The sequence below is a fragment of the Rhinatrema bivittatum genome, chromosome 1 (assembly GCF_901001135.1).
Source record: "Rhinatrema bivittatum chromosome 1, aRhiBiv1.1, whole genome shotgun sequence".
In the NCBI taxonomy this organism is placed as follows: domain Eukaryota; kingdom Metazoa; phylum Chordata; class Amphibia; order Gymnophiona; family Rhinatrematidae; genus Rhinatrema; species Rhinatrema bivittatum.
In genome coordinates, this window is record NC_042615.1 from 502,388,411 (window position 1) to 502,413,104 (window position 24,694).

Here is a 24,694-nt window from a genome sequence, read left to right on the forward strand (position 1 = left end):
AAGTTTAGTGTGGGAGGAAGGGAGTATAGCGGGATATTCAGTAAATGCCACCCCCCTTCCCTGTGTTAGGCGAATTTCTTTCCACAATCTAAGTTCAGTCCTGATGTAAGATGGGGGAAGGGAGGCCCAGGCTGGCCGGGAAGCAGCGCTCCAGCCCTAGAGGGGATGGGCTCCGTGTCCCTGAGCACATTAAGTCATAGAACGAAAGATTTGGTTACATTTCGCAGCCTTATACAGAAATAGCCAAATTCCTTCTTCAAACTAAGGCATGTCTTGTGATGCTGAGTAAGACCCTGAAGCCCGACATGCGAAATGGGTCGCCTGTAGCCGTGGGGGGAGGGGAGAGTTTTCTCATTTCTAAACTTTTGGTGCAAACAACGGATTTCAACCACAGCACGCATACAGCAGCACTTCCTGTGCAGTAAAGGAAGAGAAGTGATTTGAAATGAGGCCGGCTATGCTTTCTGCCCGCTCACTAGCTTACAAGATATGGGGGGAAGGGTGGTAGGTGAATGGACCCGCCTGCCCCACCCGAGGCTGGTTTTTCATCCTAGCCCTAGGTATGCCCCTTGCACTGCGGGCAATCGGAGCAGAACAAAGGGCGAGCCATGGTATGAGTTTTAGAATACATCGTGAGGAGCCAAATAGAGCGCTGAATGCGGTGCAAAGTTTTGGGGTTTTTTTTTTTTTTTTGGTCTGATCTGCTCCGTCAAACGGCGTCCGTTGGAATTCGCCCAGGCATGAGGAGGGATTTGAGTCAGCGGGGCGGGGCAGGCTCCTCACCGGCCTGGCCCTTTAAGACGCGGCTCGGGCAGGAAGGTTGCCAGGAGGGGCTCGGTCTTCCTCAGGGAGGGGGAGGGGCTCGGGATTCCTGCGCATTCAGCCCATATAAGGCGAAAGAATTTTGGAAAGCGGTGGCTGAGCTCTGGATGTGGTTTTGGTGTTTCAGAGGAGAAGGGGTTGGCGGCTGCTGGCTCATCCTGACGAGCAAGAAAAAAAGATTACCAACCCTCCCCCCCCCCCCCCCCACGCAGTCGGGCCAAGCTTTCTAATCTCTAGCAGTAATCGGCAAATTTTTGTGGTTGAAAACGTGCCCTTTTTTTTTTTTTTTTTTTTCCCTGCTTTTCATTGTCTTGCTGCAGAATAAACCCGACGTCCCGTTTCATAGTCTGTTCTGCAAGAGGGGCTGAAGCCGAAAATGGGATAAAGCTTCAGTTTTGGCTTAATGTGCGCCCGATCCCCGGTTGGGTGGCTTCTCCCATCCCCCTTCGCCCAGCTGGGGAGGGGGGAGGCGTCCTGCCGCTTTGCTTTGTGACGTCACTAGGACGTAGCAGGGGACCGGGGCTCCCCCTCCCCCCCCCCCCCAAGCGGCTAAAGGCAAGATGGGCCAGGGAACAGGGCGCATTCATCTGCAAGAAGAGATGCAGATGTGGTTAAACACAAACCCTTTAGCTGTGTAAAAGTGCAGGTTTTTGGTCGCGGAGACCGAGAAGTGACAGAGCCTCGGAACAGTGTCGCTCGTGGGGTAGGGGAGGCAGAGTCCCTGGGCATGTCTTGCCCTTTAAATTCCGCGATCGACCATGGCCCTGTGGAGCTGTGGTGTCCCCAACTCCGTCCCGTACCTTACCCGGGGGGGGCTCTCGTCTTGTCTGTGCGCTGTTGGAGCTGTTTCTTGATACCGGAGCCTGACCCGAGGCCATGGCCACAGAAGGGACCCTGCGCTACCGCCCCGGGTCCGAGCCCTTATATGGGAAAAGCCTGGAGTACGGGGGAGCTACTGCCGCCAGCCAGACATTTTTTCCCTCTGATCTCCCAACAAGTCACTCTCTTCCTTCTGATGAGGGGAGGAGGAGAATAGTGTGTGTGGCGGGCGAAGCGGTTTGTAATGTTGCAAGAGTCTGGCTGTTAGTGACCCAAGTCATTAAATGTTCAGACCATGAGGTGTATCCTGAGCCTGGGGCCAGTGCAGCCATGTGCTGTAACCTGGTGCAAATGTTGGCTTGGATGAGGGGGGGGGGGGGGTTCTCTTCCCCCTACTTTTCTAGCTTTCCTCCTCCTCCTTTCCTGTACTATGCCCACTTTCTCGAAGTTCCTTCCACTTACCAGCTCTTCTGAGAGAATCTGGCCTGTTGCAACTATGATTTGTATGATCTCACTGTCTATACTGGCTTATCTACATGGTCATAGATGTGGACTAAAATAAACCTGGGCAGCCTGTAATAGGATGATATAATGGAATACATATTCTGTAAAAATCAGAGGCTACAAGTGCCATGTCTTGTGGGGTTGCATGCTTTGACTCTTATAGTACTTTCAGGCCGATGCAATATCATGTGCAGTTGGACACGTTCTGAACATACATCTATAACCCCTGATGCAATAATGGGACCAGTGCATAATAGTGCTCATCACATTAAATGCCATGTTGATGAGGCTATTAGTACCCCCTGTGTGGGTGGCTAAAAAAAAAAAAAAAGCACCCAATGTACACATTTTTACTCAAAATCCAACGCCAGCTCTAGGGCTGGTGTTAAAGCCTTGATGTGCCCCAAAACCTGAACAGAAAATATTGCTTTTGTCTGTCTGGTTCCTCTGACTTAATATCATTGCAATACTAAGTAGGAGGAACCACATAAAGCAGCAACACAAGTCTTGACAGGTTAGGAAAACAGATGCTTGTAAAATTGAGTCAGCGTTCCTAAACCACATACAGCCATGTCTTCTGGGTGTCCGATGCCATGGACGCACTAGGGATGAACAGCTCATTTGTCTATCGCATTGGGTGCCCAGTTTGGACCTGCATTTTTTTACATGCACTTTATTACATCGGCCTGTTTGTATTGTTTTGAATGACAGTCATGTTGCAGTGGCAACCATTTAAATCTTGCATGCCTAATCTTTCTTTAGTTCACTCGGCAACCCTCTTCTGTCACTCACTCTTCTGAAGGTTTGAGTCGAGGTTGTTGTAACTGCTCCTTAATCTCTTTATGCCTCCTGCTTGTCCACTTTTGCCCCTCTGATTAGCTGTCAGCTCCTTTGCTTCAGTGGCCAGCAGAAACCATCCCACTATCCCCAGAAGCACTCCCAAACCAGCTGAGTTTGCTGGCTTTCCCAGAGACTGAGGGGAGAAGGAGGGAAACAGACTTCAATTTAACCAAACTTCTCATAAGAGAATGCATAGTGAGTTTTAGCTGGCATGGCTTTATTCTGCTTAGTTCATTCTACTATAAAAGGCAAAAGTGGCCAAATGTATAGTGTTTCAATGTCTCATTTTTTTTAACCACAATATTAGGGATCCAGTACAAACTATCATAGCTGGCACATCGGCTGAAATTATTCTAAAAAGCTGATTTGTTCCAACTCAACATTCTCTGCAGGAAGTGCATGCAGGCCCTGATACAGTTGGGCTCAATGGAAGAGTGCTCTGACTCAGCAAGGCATATCTGGCTTCTGGTTTTATCCTCATTTTAATTTATTTTTTTTTTCCCTGTTTCACTGGGCTTTTCCTCCAGCATATTTTTCCATATCTTTTTGTTGCTGCCTTCCCTACTTAACCTTTCTGCAATCTACACACCATCTTCCACTGCTGCCTCTTTGTCCATGGGAATAGGATCCCCTTCAGATCCGCCTCTCTCCCCTTCCTAAGGCAAGGATCTTATCCTCCGTTTGCAGCATGGACTGCCCCAAAAATCCTTCCAGGGCAGGCAGATGGAAGCTATGCCAGGGCTGTCTGGTAACCTCAGCTGAACCGGACACTTGCATATAACATTTACTGCTGTAACCGGACACTGTATAAAGCATCCAAAAAATGTTCGTCAAACCAGATGGCTGGCAATCCTTGTACCCAAGAGTTGTCTTGTAATACTGGTGTGAGCCCACAGACCTATGTGAAAAGGAACACACTTTCAAGGATTTGGGCATGTTCAAGGCCAATACACTGAGATGGAAAGGCAGTATACTTTTTATATTATTCCTGTTCTCTCCATGCGAACCTTGAGTTGTTCCTATGAGCAAGGGCTAGGGAGAAATTAGTTCAGGATTAGTCCTCATTTGGCTGTGTCCTGCTCTAGATAATAGAAACCTTCTCTCTCTCCCCCACCCCCCCCCCCCCCCCCCCCCCCCCCCCCCCCATGGATTTGCACCTAAAGATTGATTTTTTTCCAATTTATTAAACTTGAATATATCAAAGTAAACATTTGATTATCCAGGCAAAATAACAAACATGAAGAAACCACGAAGCAATAGAGTACTTAAAACCTGCCAAGCATAGGACCACAAAAGGTGAGGCAAGAGCACAAATGTTAGATATAAAACTGCAAAGTGGGATGTCTCTATTATGAAAATTAGTCAAACTTCATAGGATACCAAATTGGTTATCGTGCTGATATGCCCTTGTGAATAATGGGCCTTGTATTCATTAGGTGACTTGGTATTGCGATTCTTCCGGAGAGGTTATCTTTGCACTTATCTTTGAATCCACTTAACTGATACCGCAGTCTGACATCGCAAATTTTCGGAGCGTGAAGCCCCTTCAAGGATACGGCATTGAGTGTGATGGTCAATAGGTTTGTGAGATTGGAGTGCCAGGGACGGGGGACCGTCTGCTGACAAAGTGAAGCGGTGCGGAGAGCCATCGCTTGTAAATTTAAGCTGTGCCGGTAGCCATTGGCACCTTAAGTTTACAAGCGATAGCTCTCTGCACCGCTTCACTTTTTGTCAGCAGACAGTCCCCCGTCCCTGGCACTCCAATCTCACAAACCTATTGACCATCACACTCCGAAACTTTGCGATGTCAGACGGCGGTATCAGTTAAGTGGATTCAAAGATAAGTGCAAAGATAACCTCTCCGGAAGAAATCACATAATACTGAGTCACTTAATGAATACAAGGTCCATTTTTCACAAGGGCTTATCAGCACGATAACAAATTTTATTTGGTATCCTATGAAGGCTGATTTTCATGATAGACATCCCACTTAGCAAGTTCTATATATCTTGTGTTTCTAAAATTTGCTACATACCTGGGTCTTTTCTTTGAGTAGATAGTTACTGTATGCTGCAGTTTTGACACCTGCACAATTCAGATATCAGCTCAAAACCAGCTTCTTTCTGAAGGAGCACAGCTGATCCAGGGCCTGAACTACTTATAAACTCTGGTTTTACATTTATTAGGTAACATGACAGAATCAGCTCCCATGGAAACGGCCTTCTGCTTTTTTTTATGCTTATTTTTTTCCTTAATTGGGTTAAATGACACATGGAAGTGCAAATACATTTTTAAACAGAAAGCAGGGACCTAGGGGTCTGGGAATCTTTACCTTCTGAATTTTGCCTAGCACTGGATATTATCTGCAAAGCCTTTGCAACTTTATATAATCGGGCAGCTCACATGTTGGGACTTTAATTGGCAAAAAATAAACCTTCAAGATGTGAGAAATCTCTGGAAGAATTTGCAAACATCTGTTTATCTTAATTCTACAGGGGGTGGGTAGTGGCTAGTGCCATGCTTTAGGGGGATACCATTGTTTTCAATTTCCTGACTCCCTGAAATATCTAGCATCAAGATTTGATTAATTTATTTAGGACTCTGTCTAGGTATCTAAATCTGAAATACCATTTGAAATATCTGAGCAAATCAAAACCTGCATATCCAAATCTCTAAATTTAAGAACCTGTGCTAGTTTAATTTCCAAAATAACAGCCAAAGTGTAGTTTCCCCAGGAACTAATTTCCCTGGAGTTAATGAATGTGAACTCCCAGCTGTTGCTCCTCCTGATGGTAACTATCAAAGACTTGTGGTCATGTGCTGAGGCTCTAGGCTAGGTCATGCTTGAGGGCCCCACAATGCTAACAAAAATGAACTTGAAACTTTAGCCTGTTTCTACTTAAAGATGCCTTATAATCTTGGCCTTAAGCTATAGCTTAGGTAGCTTGGGTTTAAATCAGATGGCATCTCTCCACTCAGACCTAGCATTGCATCCAATGAACACTGACTCCAAAGAGCTAATTCTTGGGCCACTGAGCAAACTGGCTCACCAATGTCTGCTCTGGTGTCAGTGGTAGCAGTACTGAAGCAGCAGCTGTTGCATCCCCACCAAACTCTGTCCCTCTCTCCCAGTGTTGCAGTAAGTTTTCCATTGGAGCCTCTACTGGAGCCAACAAGGAATTGCTCACCTTGCCCTCTTTGCCACTGCACCGAAACTCTTTTTTTCATTGAAGGAGTTTGAGAACTTGTGAAAGATGGAGCAGAAATGGTCTACATACTTGGTGCTATCTTGTCTCATTCCGTCAGGGTCCTCTTCCAGGTCTAGCCCAACTGGAAACTCGCTTCACTGGGCTACAGCACTATGGGCCTTTGTTTACAGGCACAACTTTTTGAATTTTTTCACTTTTTTTTTTTGGTAAACATTTGCACTGCCCATACCCCCCCCCAAATCCAGTGTAGCCCAGTTATTTCTTGACAAAGGGCCAGAAATGGCTCCCTCCAGACTCAGGAGGCATGTGTTCTCCAACATAATCACAGGATTTCCACCATTACACAACACTTGTTCACCCCCCCAACCTTAGGGGTGTGAGTGCTGCTGGTTAACAGGACTCAGGTGATTGAGCCCAGATCTTAAGACTAGCCTTTTTTTTTTTTTTCTCCACACCCTTGAATTTTTATTTTCTTTGCTAAACAGTTTGGATTCTGGTATCCTATGTCTGTACCAGACTTCACCCATGATTCACTAGTGAGTCAGCTGCATTTCCTCAGTAGCTTGGCCCACAATCCAGCAAACACAAAGTGCTCACAGAACTTGCAAGAAATTTGTAAGTGGAATTTTATGAAGATATAGCTGGTTTACATGAGGCCCTGACAGTAAGCTTGGGTTTTCCCCCCAATAACCAACTTCAGAGGTCAGTTGCTATGGTGACTAAAATGACTAGAATGCACCCTGTGAATGGTGAGCACACAATTGTCAGCCTAGGCTTCAGTATCCTATATTCCTATGGGGGATCCTCTAGTGTAAGTGACCACTGGCTTAATCCAATCTCCTTTGAGTGCTGCCCCTGGATGTCTCGCTCCAGCAATGACCCAGGACCCTCTCCAACCTTTAGTACAGAATAACAACTTAGCCCCTCCTTCTAGCAAGGCACCACTGCACTGAGGCATCTGGGGACTTCCTGGACCTCTACTTATACTGCAGCTCTAGACATACGGAGTCTAGAAGCCAGTGGTGCACGCCACCATATAATATGCTAAAATTACATTCAGAATCCACCTTTTTACTGGATGAAGGTAGACTCAGATGGGCTGGAGTGCTGCCACTAGCTGAAGAGTGGGCCAAGAGCCACAGGCCCAGCAAAGTAAAAACAAGCAGCCTGGAGGGACAGTGATGGTGGTCAATCAGTTGCTTGGTTTGAGGGATGGGATTCTCTGGGTAGGGGAGGGCTATAAAAATATGAATTGCTCTAGTTAGGTGGTTCCCAAACCTGTCCTGGGGGTTCTCCAGCTAGTCAAGCTTTAGGATATTCATGAGACTTGCATGCAGATTTATCTCATGCATATTCAGGATATCCTGAATAGCTTGGGAACCACTGCTCTAGTAAGTTACTGGAGGGTAACAGTTTCTGCAAGATGTTAATGGGAAAGGGGGGGTGTATCTTTCTGTAATGATGGAGGTGCATGCACATGCTAAATCCTCTTGGCATCTCGGGGACTAGGCTTTTTTGCTGGAGAGGAGCCAGGAGAAGGCAGTATAAATCTGCTGGTATAGAGGGGAGGGAGCCAGGGATAACTGGGCAGGAAGATGGGGCAAGTCAACTGCCCTGAGCTACCAATGCATCTCACCAGGGCCTGGGTCCCAGTGCTGGAAACCACCGCTGTAGTGATACAAGCACTCCTTAGCCCCTAAGCAGCCATTGGCTAGGCAGGTTTGTTACACTAAAGTCCATGTCCCCAGCACCAACCATTTCTCCCACCCCAGAAGCCCAACAGTGCTAAGGAGAGCAGAGGGATACCAGGCAGTGAGGTGGGAGAAAGTGGTAAGGGGTCCAGAGGCAGAGGAACTCACTCAAGACACTACATCAGGGGTAGGTAACTCCAGTCCTAGACTGCCATCAGGTCAGGATTTCAGAATATCTGCAAGGAATATGCCTGGAATGCATTTGCATACTCTGGAGGCAGTGCATGCAGATCTCTTGCATATTTGTTATGGATATCCTGAATACCAAACTTGTGATATTTGAGGATTGGAGTTGCCTAACCTCCATTACACATGGAAGCCACCTGTGTGATATTTCTATTTTTTAAACTTTAGACTTTACCTGGCTCTAGTGTGGCTGCAGCAGTGAATAGATGAGGAAACATCAGTTACCAGTGGCTCTGGACTGGGGTGAAATAACAGGCCAAGGCCTGAGGTAAGGAGGTAGTGGCAGTCGCCAATCTTCAGTGTTGTAATACCATAATCCTAATGCAAAAATCCTATCTAGGCTCCTCCTAGCTCATTGCTGCTTGCAAAGGCCTGTAAACTCCACCCATGCAAAAACTTCTAATATACTGACCCCCAAATCTTCCTTCGTTATATTCAAGGAACTGACTCTGTAAGACCAAGTGTAAACTTTTGCCAACTTCCCATAGAAGCTATTGTAGCATCTTCCTCCCTCATCTCAGTTTGACACTGATATTAATCAATGGTATGAACTGTACATTAATTGCTGAATGGTTGTAACTTGATTTCATTGTATCATTACTGTTTACGTGCTACTTCTAGAAATATCTTATGGCCTATCCACATCTGCTCATTTTTATAGTTCCTTTCTCAGTCTTGAGGTCCTCGATGCTTAAGTTCCAATGGGGAGCTGATCATGCATCCACCACCCATTGTCTAAAATTTCCTTATTACTCCTAAGTCTGCCCCTTGCACCCTTATCCAATGACCCCTTGTTCCAGACCTCCTGTGCAGTAACTGCTTTCATGTCATCCCTTTCCTGTAGGGCGTACATGCTTAGATCTTTCTCCATACGCCTTACAAAGATCAGACTATTTTAGTAGCCACCCTCTGTTACACACCTTGAATAGGTTTTCAACTCAAAGGCAGGCTATGAATCTCAAAATAAAATGTAATGTCCTATAGTAGTGTTCAGTTACTGCTTTGGCTTGCTACTTTGTCCATCTTGAGCTCAGTTGCTGTCTTCTTGTTTGCTTAAAAGGTCTTGTATTCAGTGCATCTTAATGTGTCCTGGGGCCATGGGACGGAGACTTTTTTTTTTTAAAGGGGTCTTTGTTCATTTATTCATTTAGGTTTTTTGTTGTAGGTATATGGTATGTTTTCTTTGTTTAGTTTTATTCATACTTCTATTTTGATTTGTGTGTGTTCTGTCGTATCCTGCCATGAGAATTGGAATAAGATACACTTTTAAGTCTTACACTATGTGGTGTTTGGCTTTTTTTTTTTTGTTTGAAGCAGTCATAAATAAGATTGAACGTCTCGTTCCTGGGTTACATCACTTTCTATGCTTATCCATTGTAGTTAAGGGTGCTTGCATAAGACTGTCAGTTTTTTTTTTCACCATGGTTAAACCAAACTTGGCTAGCATGTGGCCTGGAATCTAGTCTGCCAAATGTTTGGCAGTGTGGCTGGCGGGCCACATTCTCTTAGACAGGCTGGCCCTGGAACAACTGATGGCTTCTGGCACTCTGTGGCTCTTGAAGCATGAGCCATATCGTGCCTGAGCTCCTGTGTTCTCAGACTTGCAAGAATGTGGAAGATCAGGCAAGAGCTGCACAATACCAGAAGCAGTCGGCAGCTTCAAGGCAACTGCAAATGAAGGTGTAATGTGTTAAGCTTGATTTTTGCCTTGGTGACTTGGATACTGGAATATCCTCTTTCAGACTATATTCTTACTCAGGCTCGAGCACTGGCATTCTTGTCAAAACAATTTTTCTAGATTAGTGGGGGTGTTTTGTTCTTTCTAGCCAGTAAAAGTTCAGTGTTTGAAAACTCCATGGCTGGCTTTAATTGGGTCGTCTCCCCTCTCGAGGGGCCATGAACAAGCTTGGAGCATACTAGGGTGGAGAGGGGCATGCCTTGGCTCTCTGAAACCTCCCATTCTATGAAGCCTAAGACACAGAGTTAAAAACTTGTCTAGCTCTTAACCCTACTCTCTCTCTCCTTTTTCTTTCAGTCTTGGGCAGATCATATGTCCAATTTGCAGTCCTTTTTCTGTTTCCTGCAGACTGCCTTCCCCCCTCCCCCACATCTGCCTGGATTTCTCATATCTGCGAGCCCTGAAACTTAGAATTAGAAGTGGGCAGGCTAGAAGCTATACTGAAGTGTGTATGGCTTCATTAATGCCGCCTTGGGTATTTTGTTCTTACTTAGTTATATTGCAGCATAGAGAGAGACTCCCTGATCAAATAAGGGATCAAGCCATGAATTAGAATGCAAAATTGATACTCCATCCCCTGATTCTGTATAGCAGCAAACTACTACACTTTTTTTTTTTTTTTACAATGTCCTCCCCCCTTCAGGCCAATACAGAACAGTGCACTCAGCCGAATGCACTGTTTAGCTCCCATTTTAGCGTGTGTTTACACAGGCTATTACCCCTTATATTGTAAGGGGTAATAGCATGTGGAAAACACATGGTCCAACCCCCCTGAAACTAATAGTGCTCATCACATGCAAATGCATGTGATGAGCACTATTAGTTATCCCCTCAGAAATTAACACCTGCCCAAAGGCAGGCGTTAATCAGACAACACTGGGAAAGTGTACAGAAAAGCAGAAAAAACTGCTCTTCTGTACATCCTCTGACTTAATATTATAGTGATATTAAGTCGGAGGTCCCCCCAAAAAAAGCTGTCTGCCAGCCCACGGGTTGGAAAATGGATGCTCAATTTTGCTGGCATCTGTCTTCCGAAGCCATGGCTCAGCAGGTTCGACAACAGATGCTGGTAAAATTTAAGTGTCGGTCATCAAACCCACTGACAGCTGCCTCCTCCTTATTAGCACAGGCTCTAATTTAAATAGAGAATTGCTCGCCTAGGAGAGGTGCCTGAGCACACGTGTTGGGAGAATGGGTGCTCAACACAGAGCGCTGGCTCTCCCGTTGGTTTTTTTAATTGCCCTGCTTGTCAACCCCTTACCATTTTTCAGTTCCGCTACCTAAATCATCCCAATCCCATCCAGTAGGGGCTGAAAGCTGGTTTTCCTAGCATGTAGCCAGATTAACTCGGGACCAATGGGTTATATGCTCCCCTGCTAGCAGATGGACAGAGGTTGAGAATTCCCAGGGCGATTTTTGAGATCCCTCAGAGGTGTGCCTTGGTCCAGTGGCAGTTCCTGGCATGGACTTCGCTGCTAAAGCAGCGGGGCAGGAAGCTGAGCAAGGCAGCGATGGCCTAAGCCCTCTCCTCCAGAGCCAGACTACCTCTGTACTCAGCCAGTAAGCACTGAGCTCAGGTAAGTAAAGAGAGAAGAGGGATGTCTTCAGATTCAGAGACACTGGAGGTGCTTCGGTAAGTCTTCCTCCAGTCTTCTTGCTCAGCACACCGTACAGACTACGTTCCCAATCCCGTTGGGATAAGGGGAAGTGTGCTTCCAAGTGGGCTAGGCCCCACTTCAGGCTCTGAGCACACTGGTAGGCTGCAGTAGTGCCATCTTGCATGCGGGTTTATCTCCATTACGCTCCATAGAGTGTCAGTATGCACGCTGCCTGCCGGTTGCACATACGTTCACACATACATGGTATGTGCACTCCTTAAGCATAGAATTTAGGTAACAGGTGCACGAGGTGCTCAATCTGTGCGCACACAATTTCAAGCGCTAGTTGGCTGAGCATGCAGTTATCGTTCCTAGTGGCTCTGGCAGCAAAGAAACGGCACCATTCCCTTTGGGCTGCCTGCCATATTAGGGCTACACAGTCTGACCTCAATACTTACCTATGTCAGCACCGTGAGGAGGCCCAGGGAGAGTTGGCATCCCAGGACTTTGCTAAACCCAGCAACTCCCATTCAGAGGATGGGTCAGCCATGAACTAAAACTGGTAGCACTCTGGATCTGAGTAATCCTGGGGCTGGGTCTGCCATGGGAGAAGGACATGCAGAAGCACCTATCCTAGTACCTCCTGGGCTAGGCATGGACCTGGCGGCCTCTTCTTGGGTGTAATTTTTTTTTTTTCAAGGCCTTCAAGCCTTTGTACAGGTACAGTCTGTTACTCCTGCCCCTGTCCAGGCCAAACCCCAGCCAGGAAGGTCTCTCCCTCCCACCCCTGTCAGCAGGCTTCGAGACGTGCCTTGTCTCACCAAGGGTATCCCTGGCAGGGACCCAGACACCATGGATGAAGGGGATCTGGATTCCTTGGAAGAGGGGGAAATCCCTCCAGGCTTGGAGCCATATCAGACAGTTAGTTTTTCCATAGAGACTAATTACTGGCCCTGGCTTTCCCAGACCCTAAAGACTCAGTTCCTGGCACAGACCCTATGATGGAACCAAAGAAGAATCCCATCCTGGTGTCTCTACGGAAAGCTTCTTGCTGCTTTCCAATGCTGGAAGCTGTCCAGGGGTTGATTGACCTGGAATGGGACGCCCCGGAAGCTAGTTTTTAAAGTTTGGTCAAGCGTTGGAGGCACTGTACCCACTAGGGAAACGGAGGCATTCTCGCCGCCAGATCCAAAGTGGATGCCCTGGTCTGCACCCCATCAAAGCAAACAACCCTCCCAGCAGAGGGAGGAGTGGCCTTAAAGGATGCACATAAGTGGATGGAGTCATCCTTAAACAAGCCTTTGCGACAGCAGTGACACTACAGATTGCTTCCTGTTGTGCCCTGGTGGCTCGCTCGTGCCTGCTTCTCTGAGAGGCAGATAACTAGGGACACATTCCAGAGAGGGTATGGAGCCCACTGCTGCCTCTTTAGCTGATGTGAGCTCTGACCTTGTCCACACCTTGGCTAAAGGAGTGGCCTCAATGGTAGTGGCCAGAAGACTATGGCTGAGAAATTGCTCAGTGGATGCGACCTCTAAGGCAAACCTCAAAGATGCCTTTTAAGGGATCTCTCCTATTCAGAAGCAAACTGGAAGTGTGTTTGTGTGTATGGGGGGGGGGGGGTGAATCTCTAGTGCCTTGGCTATCAGAAAATGAGAAGTTAGTGCCCCTTACCTATGAGGGGTCAGTCCAGGGGCTACCAAAGCTTTCAGCCTGTGGGAACTCTACATTTCAGATGTCTGTCCTCAGGAAGGCCTCAGTCCTTTTGGAGTCCACATCCCAAGAGGGTCAGATTCAGGTTCGGCCCAAACTCCCCAATGAAGTTCTGCTGAGCCGTCCATGGAATGAGGAGTTAGGGGGTTGACTATCCTCTTCTACCAGTTCTGGGGTGAGATCATGTCAGACAAATGGGTACTAGATATCATACGAGAAGGATACGTGCTAGAGTTTTGCAGCACTCCTCAGGACATATTCATGTCTCTGTGCCACTCCCAGCACAAGAAGCTGGCAGTGGAATCTACCTTGATAAGGCTTCTCAAGTTGGGGGCTATAATTCCAGTACCTATGCCCCAGGAAAATAAGGGCATCATTCCATCTACTTCATCGTACCAATGGCGGGTTCTTTTTGCCTCATCCTGGACCTCAAGAGCATCAACAGACAATCTGAGTAATTTCCACATGGAAACTCTGCCCTCCATCATAATGGCCATACAACCAGGAGAGTTCTTAGATCTCCCTGGACCTCGGAGGCCTATCTTCATATTCCAATCTGGCAAGACCACCAGTTTTTCCTATGCTTTGCAATGTTGGGCCTCCATTATCAGTTCTAGGTGCTGCCCTTTGGCCTGCCTCCTCCCCCCCCCCCCCCCCCCCCCCCCCCCCCCCCCCGAGACCTTTTTCCAAACTTTGTTTCGGACTCTCATCAAGTCCTTCAAGGGCGCAATTCATTTCACAGCATGGCGTATCACGGCGTTTTTGTTAACCTTTTTTTCTTTAACAAAAACGCCGTGATACGCCATGCTGTGAAATGAATTGCGCCCTTGAAGGACTTGATGAGAGTCCGAAACATTGTACAATGTCGGGCATATAACAGCAATGCGGTGAATGCACACATTGCTGGAAAGTTGGGGGCACCAAGTTCGTGGTTGGTGGTCTACGAAAAGACAAGGTTACATCAAGACTAATGGCGATATCCAGATAATTGGCAATATAACTTGCAAAACTTGGTTAAGGTTAAAGTTTAGAACATGTTTGCCATTTTAATATAACACTGGTGATGAAAGCATAAAAAATATACTAAAAAAAGCACTGTGAATAATCTATGGACTGACCTATGATTAAATATAAGGCAGAGTGACAATGGTATACATCACCACACAATGATGCCTGTTATGATGGTCACTAATTAGTGCATCTGATAATTTGAGAGAATAAGGAAAAGGGGTCTCTACCATAGTTTTGTGTATACATCTCTCTCTGCCATGTTCAATTCCCTTTTGTTTTCCTCTTCCTTGTGTGCATGCACACACATCTTGCAGAAAACATTGCATTTCACCCTCCATTGCCTTGGCTACATACTTACTGCACCTGAGTGTAACTTGCTGTGAACTCTGGTTTGGAAAGGAGAGTAAATTGTATCCTAATATATTGTGTGTAGCTTGGGCCTCATGCCCAGAGCTTGCCCTAATTTGCACATGTAAGTGTAGAACAAGCATACAACGTGTTGCATCACTGTTTAAAGTGATACTGAAAGCGAACATACCTGAACTGCTCTTGGTTCTTGATTCAGGTGACCATATCTCAGGAATGTACTACTGACAGCTGGTGTAGGCTCTCCCTCCTGCTTGTAGGTAGGGTTGCCAACTGTCCAGGTTTGGACCGGACAGCCAGGCTTTCAGGCATTCTGTACAGTGTCCAGTCAGAAGTACCAACCAGACACTAAATGTCCAGTTTTGCAGGTGGATCCTCCTTTTTCCCCACAGCCTCTTAGAGGAAGAGAGGCAGGTCTGAGCCTTATCAGGAGAGCTGTGCTGTATCCCTGCTTCCTTTCCCATGCTGTGATTGGACAGCACAGGGAGAGGAGGTGGTGCACAGCCCTCAGCTCCCAGTGGCTCTGCAGATACATAGTTACACCGTTTAGGCAGGTCACTGGCAGGATCTAAAACTTATGCAAATGAGGGAGTACTATTCCCCACCCCCCCCTAGTCAAAGTGTCCAGGCCTGGTCTATAGAAAAGTTGGCAACCCTACTTGTAGGCCCAGCTTAAGGTTCACTTGCCATTTTAACACTTTAAGACAGTACTGAGGGGGCCTCAACTTTTTTCTTTTCCAATAAGATAATATACTAAAATTCCACTGCTGGAGGCCCTCTTGGTTGCATTAGGGGTACTAGATATCCAGGAGGAAGCTGTCTGTAAACTAAACTTATAAATGGAATTCAGAATTCTAGCATTGCTTGCTGTCATGGCATGCTTCACGCATGGTGTTATCTTCCTTCTCATAATACAGATAGCAAGGCCATCGTCGATGGGAACATTAAACTCATCCTGGGCCTCATTTGGACCCTCATTCTGCACTATTCCATCTCCATGCCAATGTGGGATGAGGAAGAGGATGAAGAAGCAAAGAAGCAGACCCCCAAACAGAGGCTGCTGGGTTGGATTCAGAACAAATTGCCCCAGCTGCCTGTCACCAACTTCAGCCGGGACTGGCAGAGTGGCAGGGCCCTGGGTGCCCTTGTGGACAGCTGCGCTCCTGGTAAGAAACCTGTCTTGACCTCTTATTCCTTTTTATTAAGAATCATGGAAGTATTCTACCCAGTGCCTTAAATTCAGACCACACTGCATCTGGTTCTTTAACATTGGACACGCCTGGGATTTATGTCCATGAGATCCCTTCTGTAGCACATGCATGTGGCAAGGGTGAATCTCTGGAGGGTTTATCCAGATGTTTGGGCTAATGGTGCCTTTTCCTATAAACAGGCCTGTGCCCTGACTGGGACTCATGGGACTCCAACAAACCAGTGGATAATGCCCGGGAGGCCATGCAGCAAGCTGATGACTGGTTGGGTATTCCCCAGGTGAGTTGATGCTTTTTATACCCACTTCCTCTCTTCCTTATTCCATGAGGGCTCCATATTTCTCAGGTTGTAGCACCAGGGCTTACTACCCCCTCCAAAAAACAACCTAGTTATGAAACCCACAACCTGTTTCCAAACTGGGAAACTTAAGCTTCTCCAGCTGAGGCATAAGTTACTTCAGCACAGAGCTAAAGAACCAGCTAATCCTGACCTGGGGTAGATCTATATCAACATAGTCATCCTTCTCTTGTAGAAACTAAATCTCCATATAGATCTGGGGTGGCCAACTCAGTCCTCAAGAGCCACAATAAATATGCTTGATAAATTTGCATATAATGGAGGCAGTGTATATGCAAATTTCCCTTATGCTTGTTCATTTCGGGTATCTTGAAAACCTGGCCTATTTGAGGCTCTTGGACAAGGGTTGGTCATCCCTAATGAAACCAGCAAATAGTGGAAGAATTATAAACATCCATACAGTTCATTGGAGGTTCATTGCAACTTTTTATTAATAAATTAAAGGGATGTCTGCATACAGCCCAAAACTTCTATCAGGACATGGGGCATGTTTTGTGAGAACTACTTGGGAGGGAACTTGGAACTTGAAAGTATTCTAGACACTCAAGTTAGCAAAATACTGTATCTAATCATAGTCAAAGGGCATCTATCATCTGGCTGACAGTCTGTATAGACATAACTTTTTTTTATATCTTTCCACTTTGCTGATTTTCTCTTGATGCCTGGATACCTCACCTATATCTGCATCCCTCATGTAAACCATGGGGGGGAGGTGGGGTAAAACCAGGATTGGCTTATTGTCTCGACATGGAACTTGGTGGTCTGAGGACGTTTAGCTTGTGTTGCCAGCAGTCTTAATCACTCTTGGGATAGGAGATGGCAGGGAAAGGCTAAATCATTAACAAATCTTGTGATCCTACAGGTGATCACTCCTGAGGAAATCGTGGACCCCAATGTGGATGAACACTCTGTCATGACCTACTTATCCCAGTTCCCCAAAGCTAAGCTGAAACCTGGAGCTCCACTGAGGCCCAAACTCAATCCAAAGAAGGCCAGAGCATATGGGCCAGGTAAGTCCTGCCAATGTAGTTTCTCTATTTTGGATCCTTTTGTCACCTAGACAAAGCAGTGATGCACCTGCAGAAGGAACTTTAACCCACTAAGATATGGGCTGGACTCCGAAAGAGCAGTTGCATCTTGGGTGTACTCAATCTTCGTTTGTGCTATATAGGCTGATTCTCTGGCTTCCTGTGAGACCTAGCAGTAGGGTAGCACAGGGTCATCTCTGCCATCCTCTAAGTGGGAGGTGAGGAGACAGGAGAAGATGGTTCACTAATCCAGTTATTCTGTGCTTCTCTCCTTTTTTCTTAGTGTCTAGTCTCTGTTTGGACTAATTTAACTTTTTTTTTTTTTTTTTTTTTGCCAAACCCAGGCATTGAACCAACTGGGAATATGGTAAAGAAACGAGCTGACTTCACAGTAGAGACAATCAGTGCTGGACAAGGGGAGGTCCTTGTATACGTGGAGGATCCTGCTGGGCACAGAGAAGAGGTAGGTTACTGGAGGGTCAGTGACTCTGAACTGACCTAATAGCACAAGTCTTCAGCATACCTTCAAGTGATTTGAGACTCCTTAGCAAGTCAGTTTCTGTTGGCTGAATCTCCAGTAGTGCAGTAGTCAGAAGGGCTTCTTGGCTCAGCTCCCCTGCCACATCCCTGTTCCATGCTTGATTTTTGTCATATAAATTGGCATTACCAAAACTGAGTAGTCTGGCTGGGAGGCCCCATAGGACTAGTTTGAGCACCTCTGGCCTAATCGGGTTTTCTGAATATCCCTAATATGCATGAGATTAATTTGCATGCACTATTCCTGCAAATGCATCTCATGTATATTCAATAGGGGGGGGCCTATAGGATTGGTTTGAGCATCTGCTACCCTTTCAGTAAAGCTAAGATGCAACCCTTCAGCTGCTTTTGCATAAGAACATGCCATACTGGGTCAAAGGGTCCATCAAGTCCAGCATCCTGTTTCCAACAGTGGCTAATCCAGGCCATAAGAACCTGGCAAGTACCCAAAAACTAAGTCTATTCCATGTTACCATTGCTAGTAATAGCGGTGGTTATTATCTAAGTCAACTTAAATAGCAGGTAATGGACTTCTCCAAGAACTTATCAAATCCTTTTTTAAACACAGCTATACTAATTGCACTAACCACATCTTCTGGCAACAAATTCCAGAGTTTAATTGTGCGTTGAGTGAAAAAGAACTTTCTTCGATTAGTTTTAAATGTGCTACTTGCTAACTTCACAGAATGCCCCCCTAGTCCTCCTTATCCGAAAGTGTAAATAACAGATTCACATCTACTAGTTCAAGACCTCTATCATATCCCCCCCTCAGCCGTCTCTTCTCCAAGCTGAACAGCCCTAACCTTTTTAGCCTTTCCTCATAGGGGAGCTGTTCCATTCCCCTTATTTTGGTAGCCCTTCTCTGTACCTTCTCCATCACATGTTGGTTAAGTAGGCAAGACCAGAGGTTCACTGCACCCAGCCTTCAGTGGACTGGGGGAAGGGGAGGCCTGGGATCAGAGAATGCCAATGTCATGGACACTGCCACAACTAAAACCTTTATCTTCAGGTAAAATGTATTCTTAGCTGTGCTAGAGCCCACTTTGAAGTATTGGGTGTCTTAGTGACTGAAAGTGGCTAATCATGCTTCTGTCTGCATTGTCTTCTGCTCTTACCTGTGCTTGTTCCCCCCCCTCTTTCAGGCCAAAGTGACTGCAAACAATGACAAGAACCGCACCTTCTCAGTCTACTACATGCCAAAGGTCACTGGCATGCACAAGGTGAGAGCTGTCCAAAGAGGCTCCTTTCTGCCCCTTCAAATTGTCTCGTTCTGGGTTCCGTTGTTCAAAAGTTTGCTGTAAGTGAGGATCAGTAGTGGCTTTTTTTTTTTTTTTTTTTTTTGCAGAAGTAGTATGGGGACCTTGGGTTCTCCAGTCTTGTATAGCTCCTCTGATGTTCATCCCATTTATGGGAGGCTGTTTTCAAGGCCTGATTTAAGGTCAACTAATGCCCTAAGCATAGCCCAATAACTGTGCCCCATCAGCCCTTCTGTTGCTTAACTGACAGGACATTGAGACTCAATAGCTGCTGAAGGTGAAGATTAAAAACTTTATTCTAGGCCAGACCCCACAACTATATAAATAAGCATTTTTAAAAACTTGAACACTAAATAGTAAGCAATACAAGCAAATTTACTTGTAACTGGGGGCACCCGAAAAATGCAAACTTTCAACACTAGTGCCCCATGCATGGGTTTATTTTTCTTAATGGTTAATCCAGGGCTGCAATCTTTGAACGTTAGCTGTTTTATACCCAACCTCTCATGACATGCACAGTTTTTTCATCAATTTAAAGCCACTGGGATAGCAAGAGTACTGACATGATAGCATTTGTACTATAATCACTCTACTAAAATTAAAGCAGGTTTTATCTCGCGTTTGCGATTTGTGTTAAAACCTTCAGCACCAGCTCGTAGGTTCTGTGATAAGCTCAAAATGAAGGTCTGGATTAAAGTATGATGACTTGGTAACGTGGTGTTTTTTTTTCTGCTCCTGTGGGGATTAGGTTACGGTCTTGTTTGCTGGTCAGCACATCGCCAAAAGCCCCTTTGAGGTGAACGTGGACAAATCCCATGGGGATGCCAGCAAGGCCACAGCCCAGGGTCCTGGCCTGGAGCCCAGTGGCAACATTGCGAACAAGAGCACTTACTTTGAGATCTTTACGGCAGGTTAGTTTGGGGGGATGGGGAGAAGGCAGTCGTGATCTGACTGAATGTGAGGGAAACAAAATACATGCTCAACATCTATGGTAAATGGCTGCAAGCAGTAGGTACTCCCTTTCCACAAGGACTCTGGTGACCCTTACAATGGAACTCTGCATTCTGTACATCTGGTGGGAATTTTTTCCCTTTGGGCACCACGCTTGTGCTTGTCAACATTTTTACATTTCATCTGTTACATGCCCACTTCCCTAGTCTGGCAAGATCCTGCCTTCTGCAGGTCCTCACAATATGCTTGTGAGAAACTACTCTGAATATCGTTCTCATCTGCAAATGAAGATGCTTCACTCATTGCTCCCTCCAGATCAAGTTACCTGGGTCCTGGTACAAATACCATTGAGAACTGAACATTTAGTCTGTTTTCTATCTTCTTAATCCAGTTACCAAGCCACAGTAAGAGAACCTGTTGTGACTAACCTCTGGAGTCCTCTTTCATGAGGGACTTATTAAATGCTTTCTGGATTGCTGAATACACTATTGAGAACTCACATTTGTCCACGTGCTTATTCACATCTTCAAATATTTCTAATAGATCAATGAGGAAGGATCGCCCTTTTCTAAATCCATGCTTGTCCTTCCTCCCCCCCCCCCCCCCCCCACATCCCATAAGTCATTTTTGTCAAAATTTACTAGGCACATAGATAATCTGCCATTTTACTCAGCACAGATATTGAGCTCATTGGTCTCTAATTTGGGCCACTTTTAGAGCCCTTTCTGAGAATTGACATATGCTAATCTACCTCTGAAGCAGAGCTAATGATGTTAAATTAGCAATAGCAGATGTATCATTTTAGTTTTGAACCCTGTAGTGAATACAGTAAAGTTCAGGTGACTTGCTATTTGTTTTCTCTAGCGTCTCCAAGATTCAGATTTGTTTCTGGTCTTCTGAATAAACTAGAGGGTTCAAGCTTGAGTATCTCCCAACATCCTCTTCAGTAAAGATCAAAGCAAAGAATTCACTTAGCAGGAAAACTGACCTCTTCCATAAGTGCCCTTTTACCTCCGGTCATCTGACCCAACTGACCCTCACAGGTTTAATTAGTTGAGAGCTTTTTTGCTTGTAGCAAGTCTCATCATTTTCTTGACCTGCTTTATTTTATATCTAATTCTGGCAGTACTTTAAGGTATATAGGTACATGTCAGCCTTTCTCTTTCCTTTTTTTAAGGATATGAAAGGCTATTAATGCCAAATGTAACACCATTTTATCCATACTGTCTGACCTTTTTAACCTGTGGAATACATTATCTGGGCTTCTAATATAGTATTTGTAAAAGTCACAAGGGTGGAGTCTGCATAAGGTGTGGAGATGTTTCCTTCACTTCCTCCATTTTCAGTCTCCCTTAAAGATGTTGCCACTTTTTTTTTTTATTCTCCTTCCTTGAATATCTGACTACATTATATGGTCGCTATTGCCCCTTACACTAGATCTGCATTCCATGGGGAACAGTTTCAATTAACACTCCTTCCTCCCTCCCTCCCCCCAGTTCTAAGATCAATTGCTCCATGATGTAGTCATTTATGGTGTCTAGGAAACTAAGCACTAGCATGCTCTGATCACCCAATGGAATCTCCCATTGTTTCCATATTTGGTAACCTGTATAATGTTAGCTTTTCAGTCTAGTGTTTCATCCTGGTCAGTTGTACAGCAGTAAACATCCATTGCCAGGCCCCCCCATTACACTTGGGAATTTCTATCCATGGAGATTCGGTACAATTTACCTACCAAATTTGCATACATAACATGTGTCACACATCCACTTCTGTGTGCTGTCATATTTTGTACTCTAGTATTGCCATGTCCAGTTGGCTGTCATTTGATCACACCTAGAGTCTGAAAATTAGCACAATATTTATTTCTGAGTTTTTTATAAACCGCTGCACGTTAATAACATCACCTCGGTTCACAATCGACAGTACATCAGCAACAAGCTTTACAATCGAAAAGAGAAAAAACTTGTGAGTACATAATCAATTAAGAACAAATTTAAAGACATAGGAGAGACATAGGAGAGACATAGGAGAGGATCACCTTGCTGGTGGCTGAAAGGAATCAGTAAGTTTTTGCTTGGGACATTGACATTGACTTTTTTAAAAGTATTGGGGCAAAGTTAACTATTTGGGAATATTATTTAGTGTGTTTGTGTGTTTGTGCCTTTAATAGTCAGTCAGTAAATAAAACAAGTTAGACTGTTTGCATTTTTAAATAGTCAGTCAATAAGGTAGCAGTAGGTAGTGTGTTTATTTTTTAAAAAGTCTGCCTGACTATTAAGTGTCCTCCAGACTTTTAAAGAGCTAAGTGTTTTATTTAATAAATAACTGAGTGCATTGTATTAAAAAAACAAAAAAAACCACAAAAAAAAAAAAAAAAAAAACCCAACAAAAAAGTAGCCAGAAGCTAGAAATAAGCTAGGAGCAGTATATACCAAAGTAAAAAAGTTGAATATTTCAGCTCAGTTACTCACCTTGGAAAGGTGTTGAGGTAGTGTGATTAGGTTTGAATAGGGAACAACATTTGTTAATCAAGGGAGCTGTGAGTCACTCAGGCTGACTCACTAAGTGTGAAGATTGTGTGTTTGTTAATAGGTACTATTGTGTATTTGTGAATAGGTGCTATTCTTTGTTAATCAGCACAGCAGTGAGTCACTCAGGAAATCTAACTGAAAGGTCACGCAGGAAATCTAACTGAAAGGTCACTCAGGAAATCTAACTGAAGTGTACATCTCCTAAGGGATTATTTTGCACTAATTTACTTTAGAAGCACATTATAAATTAGAAGGAAAGAGCTCAGTAACCCACATTCCAGTGGAAACACTGAGAGGAGAGGATCACCTTGCTGGTGGCTGAAAGGAATCAGTAAGTTTTTGCTTGGGACATTGACATTGACTTTTTTAAAGTATTGGGGCAAGTTAACTATTTGGGAATATTATTTAGTGTGTTTGTGTGTTTGTGCCTTAATAGTCAGTCAGTAAATAAAACAAGTTAGACTGTTTGCATTTTTAAATAGTCAGTCAATAAGGTAGCAGTAGGTAGTGTGTTTATTTTTTAAAAAGTCTGCCTGACTATTAAAGTGTCCTCCAGACTTTTAAAGAGCTAAGTGTTTTATTTAATAAATAACTGAGTGCATTGTATTGAAAAACAAAAAAAACCACAAAAAAAAAAAAAAAAAAAAAACCCAACAAAAAAGTAGCCAGAAGCTAGAAATAAGCTAGGAGCAGTATATACCAAAGTAAAAAAGTTGAATATTTCAGCTCAGTTACTCACCTTGGAAAGGTGTTTGAGGTAGTGTGATTAGGTTTGAATAGGGAACAACATTTGTTAATCAAGGGAGCTGTGAGTCACTCAGGCTGACTAACTAAGTGTGAAGATTGTGTGTTTTGTTAATAGGTACTATTGTGTATTTGTGAATAGGTGCTATTCTTTGTAATCAGCACAGCAGTGAGTCACTCAGGAAATCTAACTGAAAGGTCACGCAGGAAATCTAACTGAAAGGTCACTCAGGAAATCTAACTGAAGTGTACATCTCCTAAGGGATTATTTTGCACTAATTTACTTTAGAAGCACATTATAAATTAGAAGGAAAGAGCTCAGTAACCCACATTCCAGTGGAAACACTGAGAGGAGAGGATCACCTTGCTGGTGGCTGAAAGGAATCAGTAAGTTTTTGCTTGGGACATTGACATTGACTTTTTAAAAGTATTGGGGCAAAGTTAACTATTTGGGAATATTATTTAGTGTGTTTGTGTGTTTGTGCTTTAATAGTCAGTCAGTAAATAAAACAAGTTAGACTGTTTGCATTTTTAAATAGTCAGTCAATAAGGTAGCAGTAGGTAGTGTGTTTATTTTTTAAAAAGTCTGCCTGACTATTAAAGTGTCCTCCAGACTTTTAAAGAGCTAAGTGTTTTATTTAATAAATAACTGAGTGCATTGTATTGAAAAACAAAAAAAAACCACAAAAAAAAAAAAAAAAAAAACCCAACAAAAAGTAGCCAGAAGCTAGAAATAAGCTAGGAGCAGTATATACCAAAGTAAAAAAGTTGAATATTTCAGCTCAGTTACTCACCTTGGAAAGGTGTTGAGGTAGTGTGATTAGGTTGGAATAGGGAACAACATTTGTTAATCAAGGGAGCTGTGAGTCACTCAGGCTGACTAACTAAAGTTAGACTGTTTGTAATTCCCAACCCTCCCACCCCTCGCCCACCCACCCCAAGCTCATCCCTTAATTTATAGGCAGGTGCCACTTGCACAAAAAAAAACCCAAAAAAAAAAAAACAAAACCCCATCAACAAAAACTTTATTGAGAATTCGATCAGACCCCAGTAGGCCACTACCAGACATATAGTGAATTCACTAATACATTTAAAAGAACTTAGACACATTCCTAATCCCATAGCAACCTAAAACTTAACTAGGAACTGATCAAAATTGAGATGAAGGCAGCAGTCCAGCAGCAAGAGGGGGGCTTCCCAGTCTTTTGCATCGAGTGTCACATGTATGATTTTTACCCACCGGTGAGAAGTTGTACATGTGCACGCGATGCAAAGAGCTCCTGGCTCTCAGAGAACGAGTCCGATCTCTGGAGGCTAGAGTGGCAGACCTGGAGGAGCTGAGGGAGACAGAGAGGTATATAGATGAGACCTTCAGGGACATAGTAGTCCAGTCCCAACTTCAGACTGGCAGCCCTGGTGCTGCCTTGGAGGAAGAAGGTCTCATAATGGGAGAGCACCAACCAGATGTAGCAGGAAAGGATCCTGTAGCAAGGACCTGCTCTCTAGGTGATGCATTGTCCT

At 44.6% G+C, this 24,694-nt stretch overlaps 1 protein-coding gene across 4 annotated transcripts in view; it reads left to right on the forward strand.

The window, feature by feature from the left end:
* Positions 1–24,694, forward strand: part of FLNA (filamin A) — a 159,452-nt gene that overhangs the window by 57,152 nt on the left and 77,606 nt on the right. For all 4 annotated transcript variants that reach the window (XM_029610111.1, XM_029610131.1, XM_029610121.1 and 1 more), the window contains exons 3-8: positions 15,475–15,723; positions 15,948–16,045; positions 16,986–17,133; positions 17,496–17,614; positions 18,831–18,908; positions 19,693–19,855. In XM_029610111.1, coding sequence (XP_029465971.1) covers positions 15,475–15,723; positions 15,948–16,045; positions 16,986–17,133; positions 17,496–17,614; positions 18,831–18,908; positions 19,693–19,855 — 855 coding nt within the window. The remainder of the gene's footprint in view (positions 1–15,474; positions 15,724–15,947; positions 16,046–16,985; positions 17,134–17,495; positions 17,615–18,830; positions 18,909–19,692; positions 19,856–24,694) is intronic.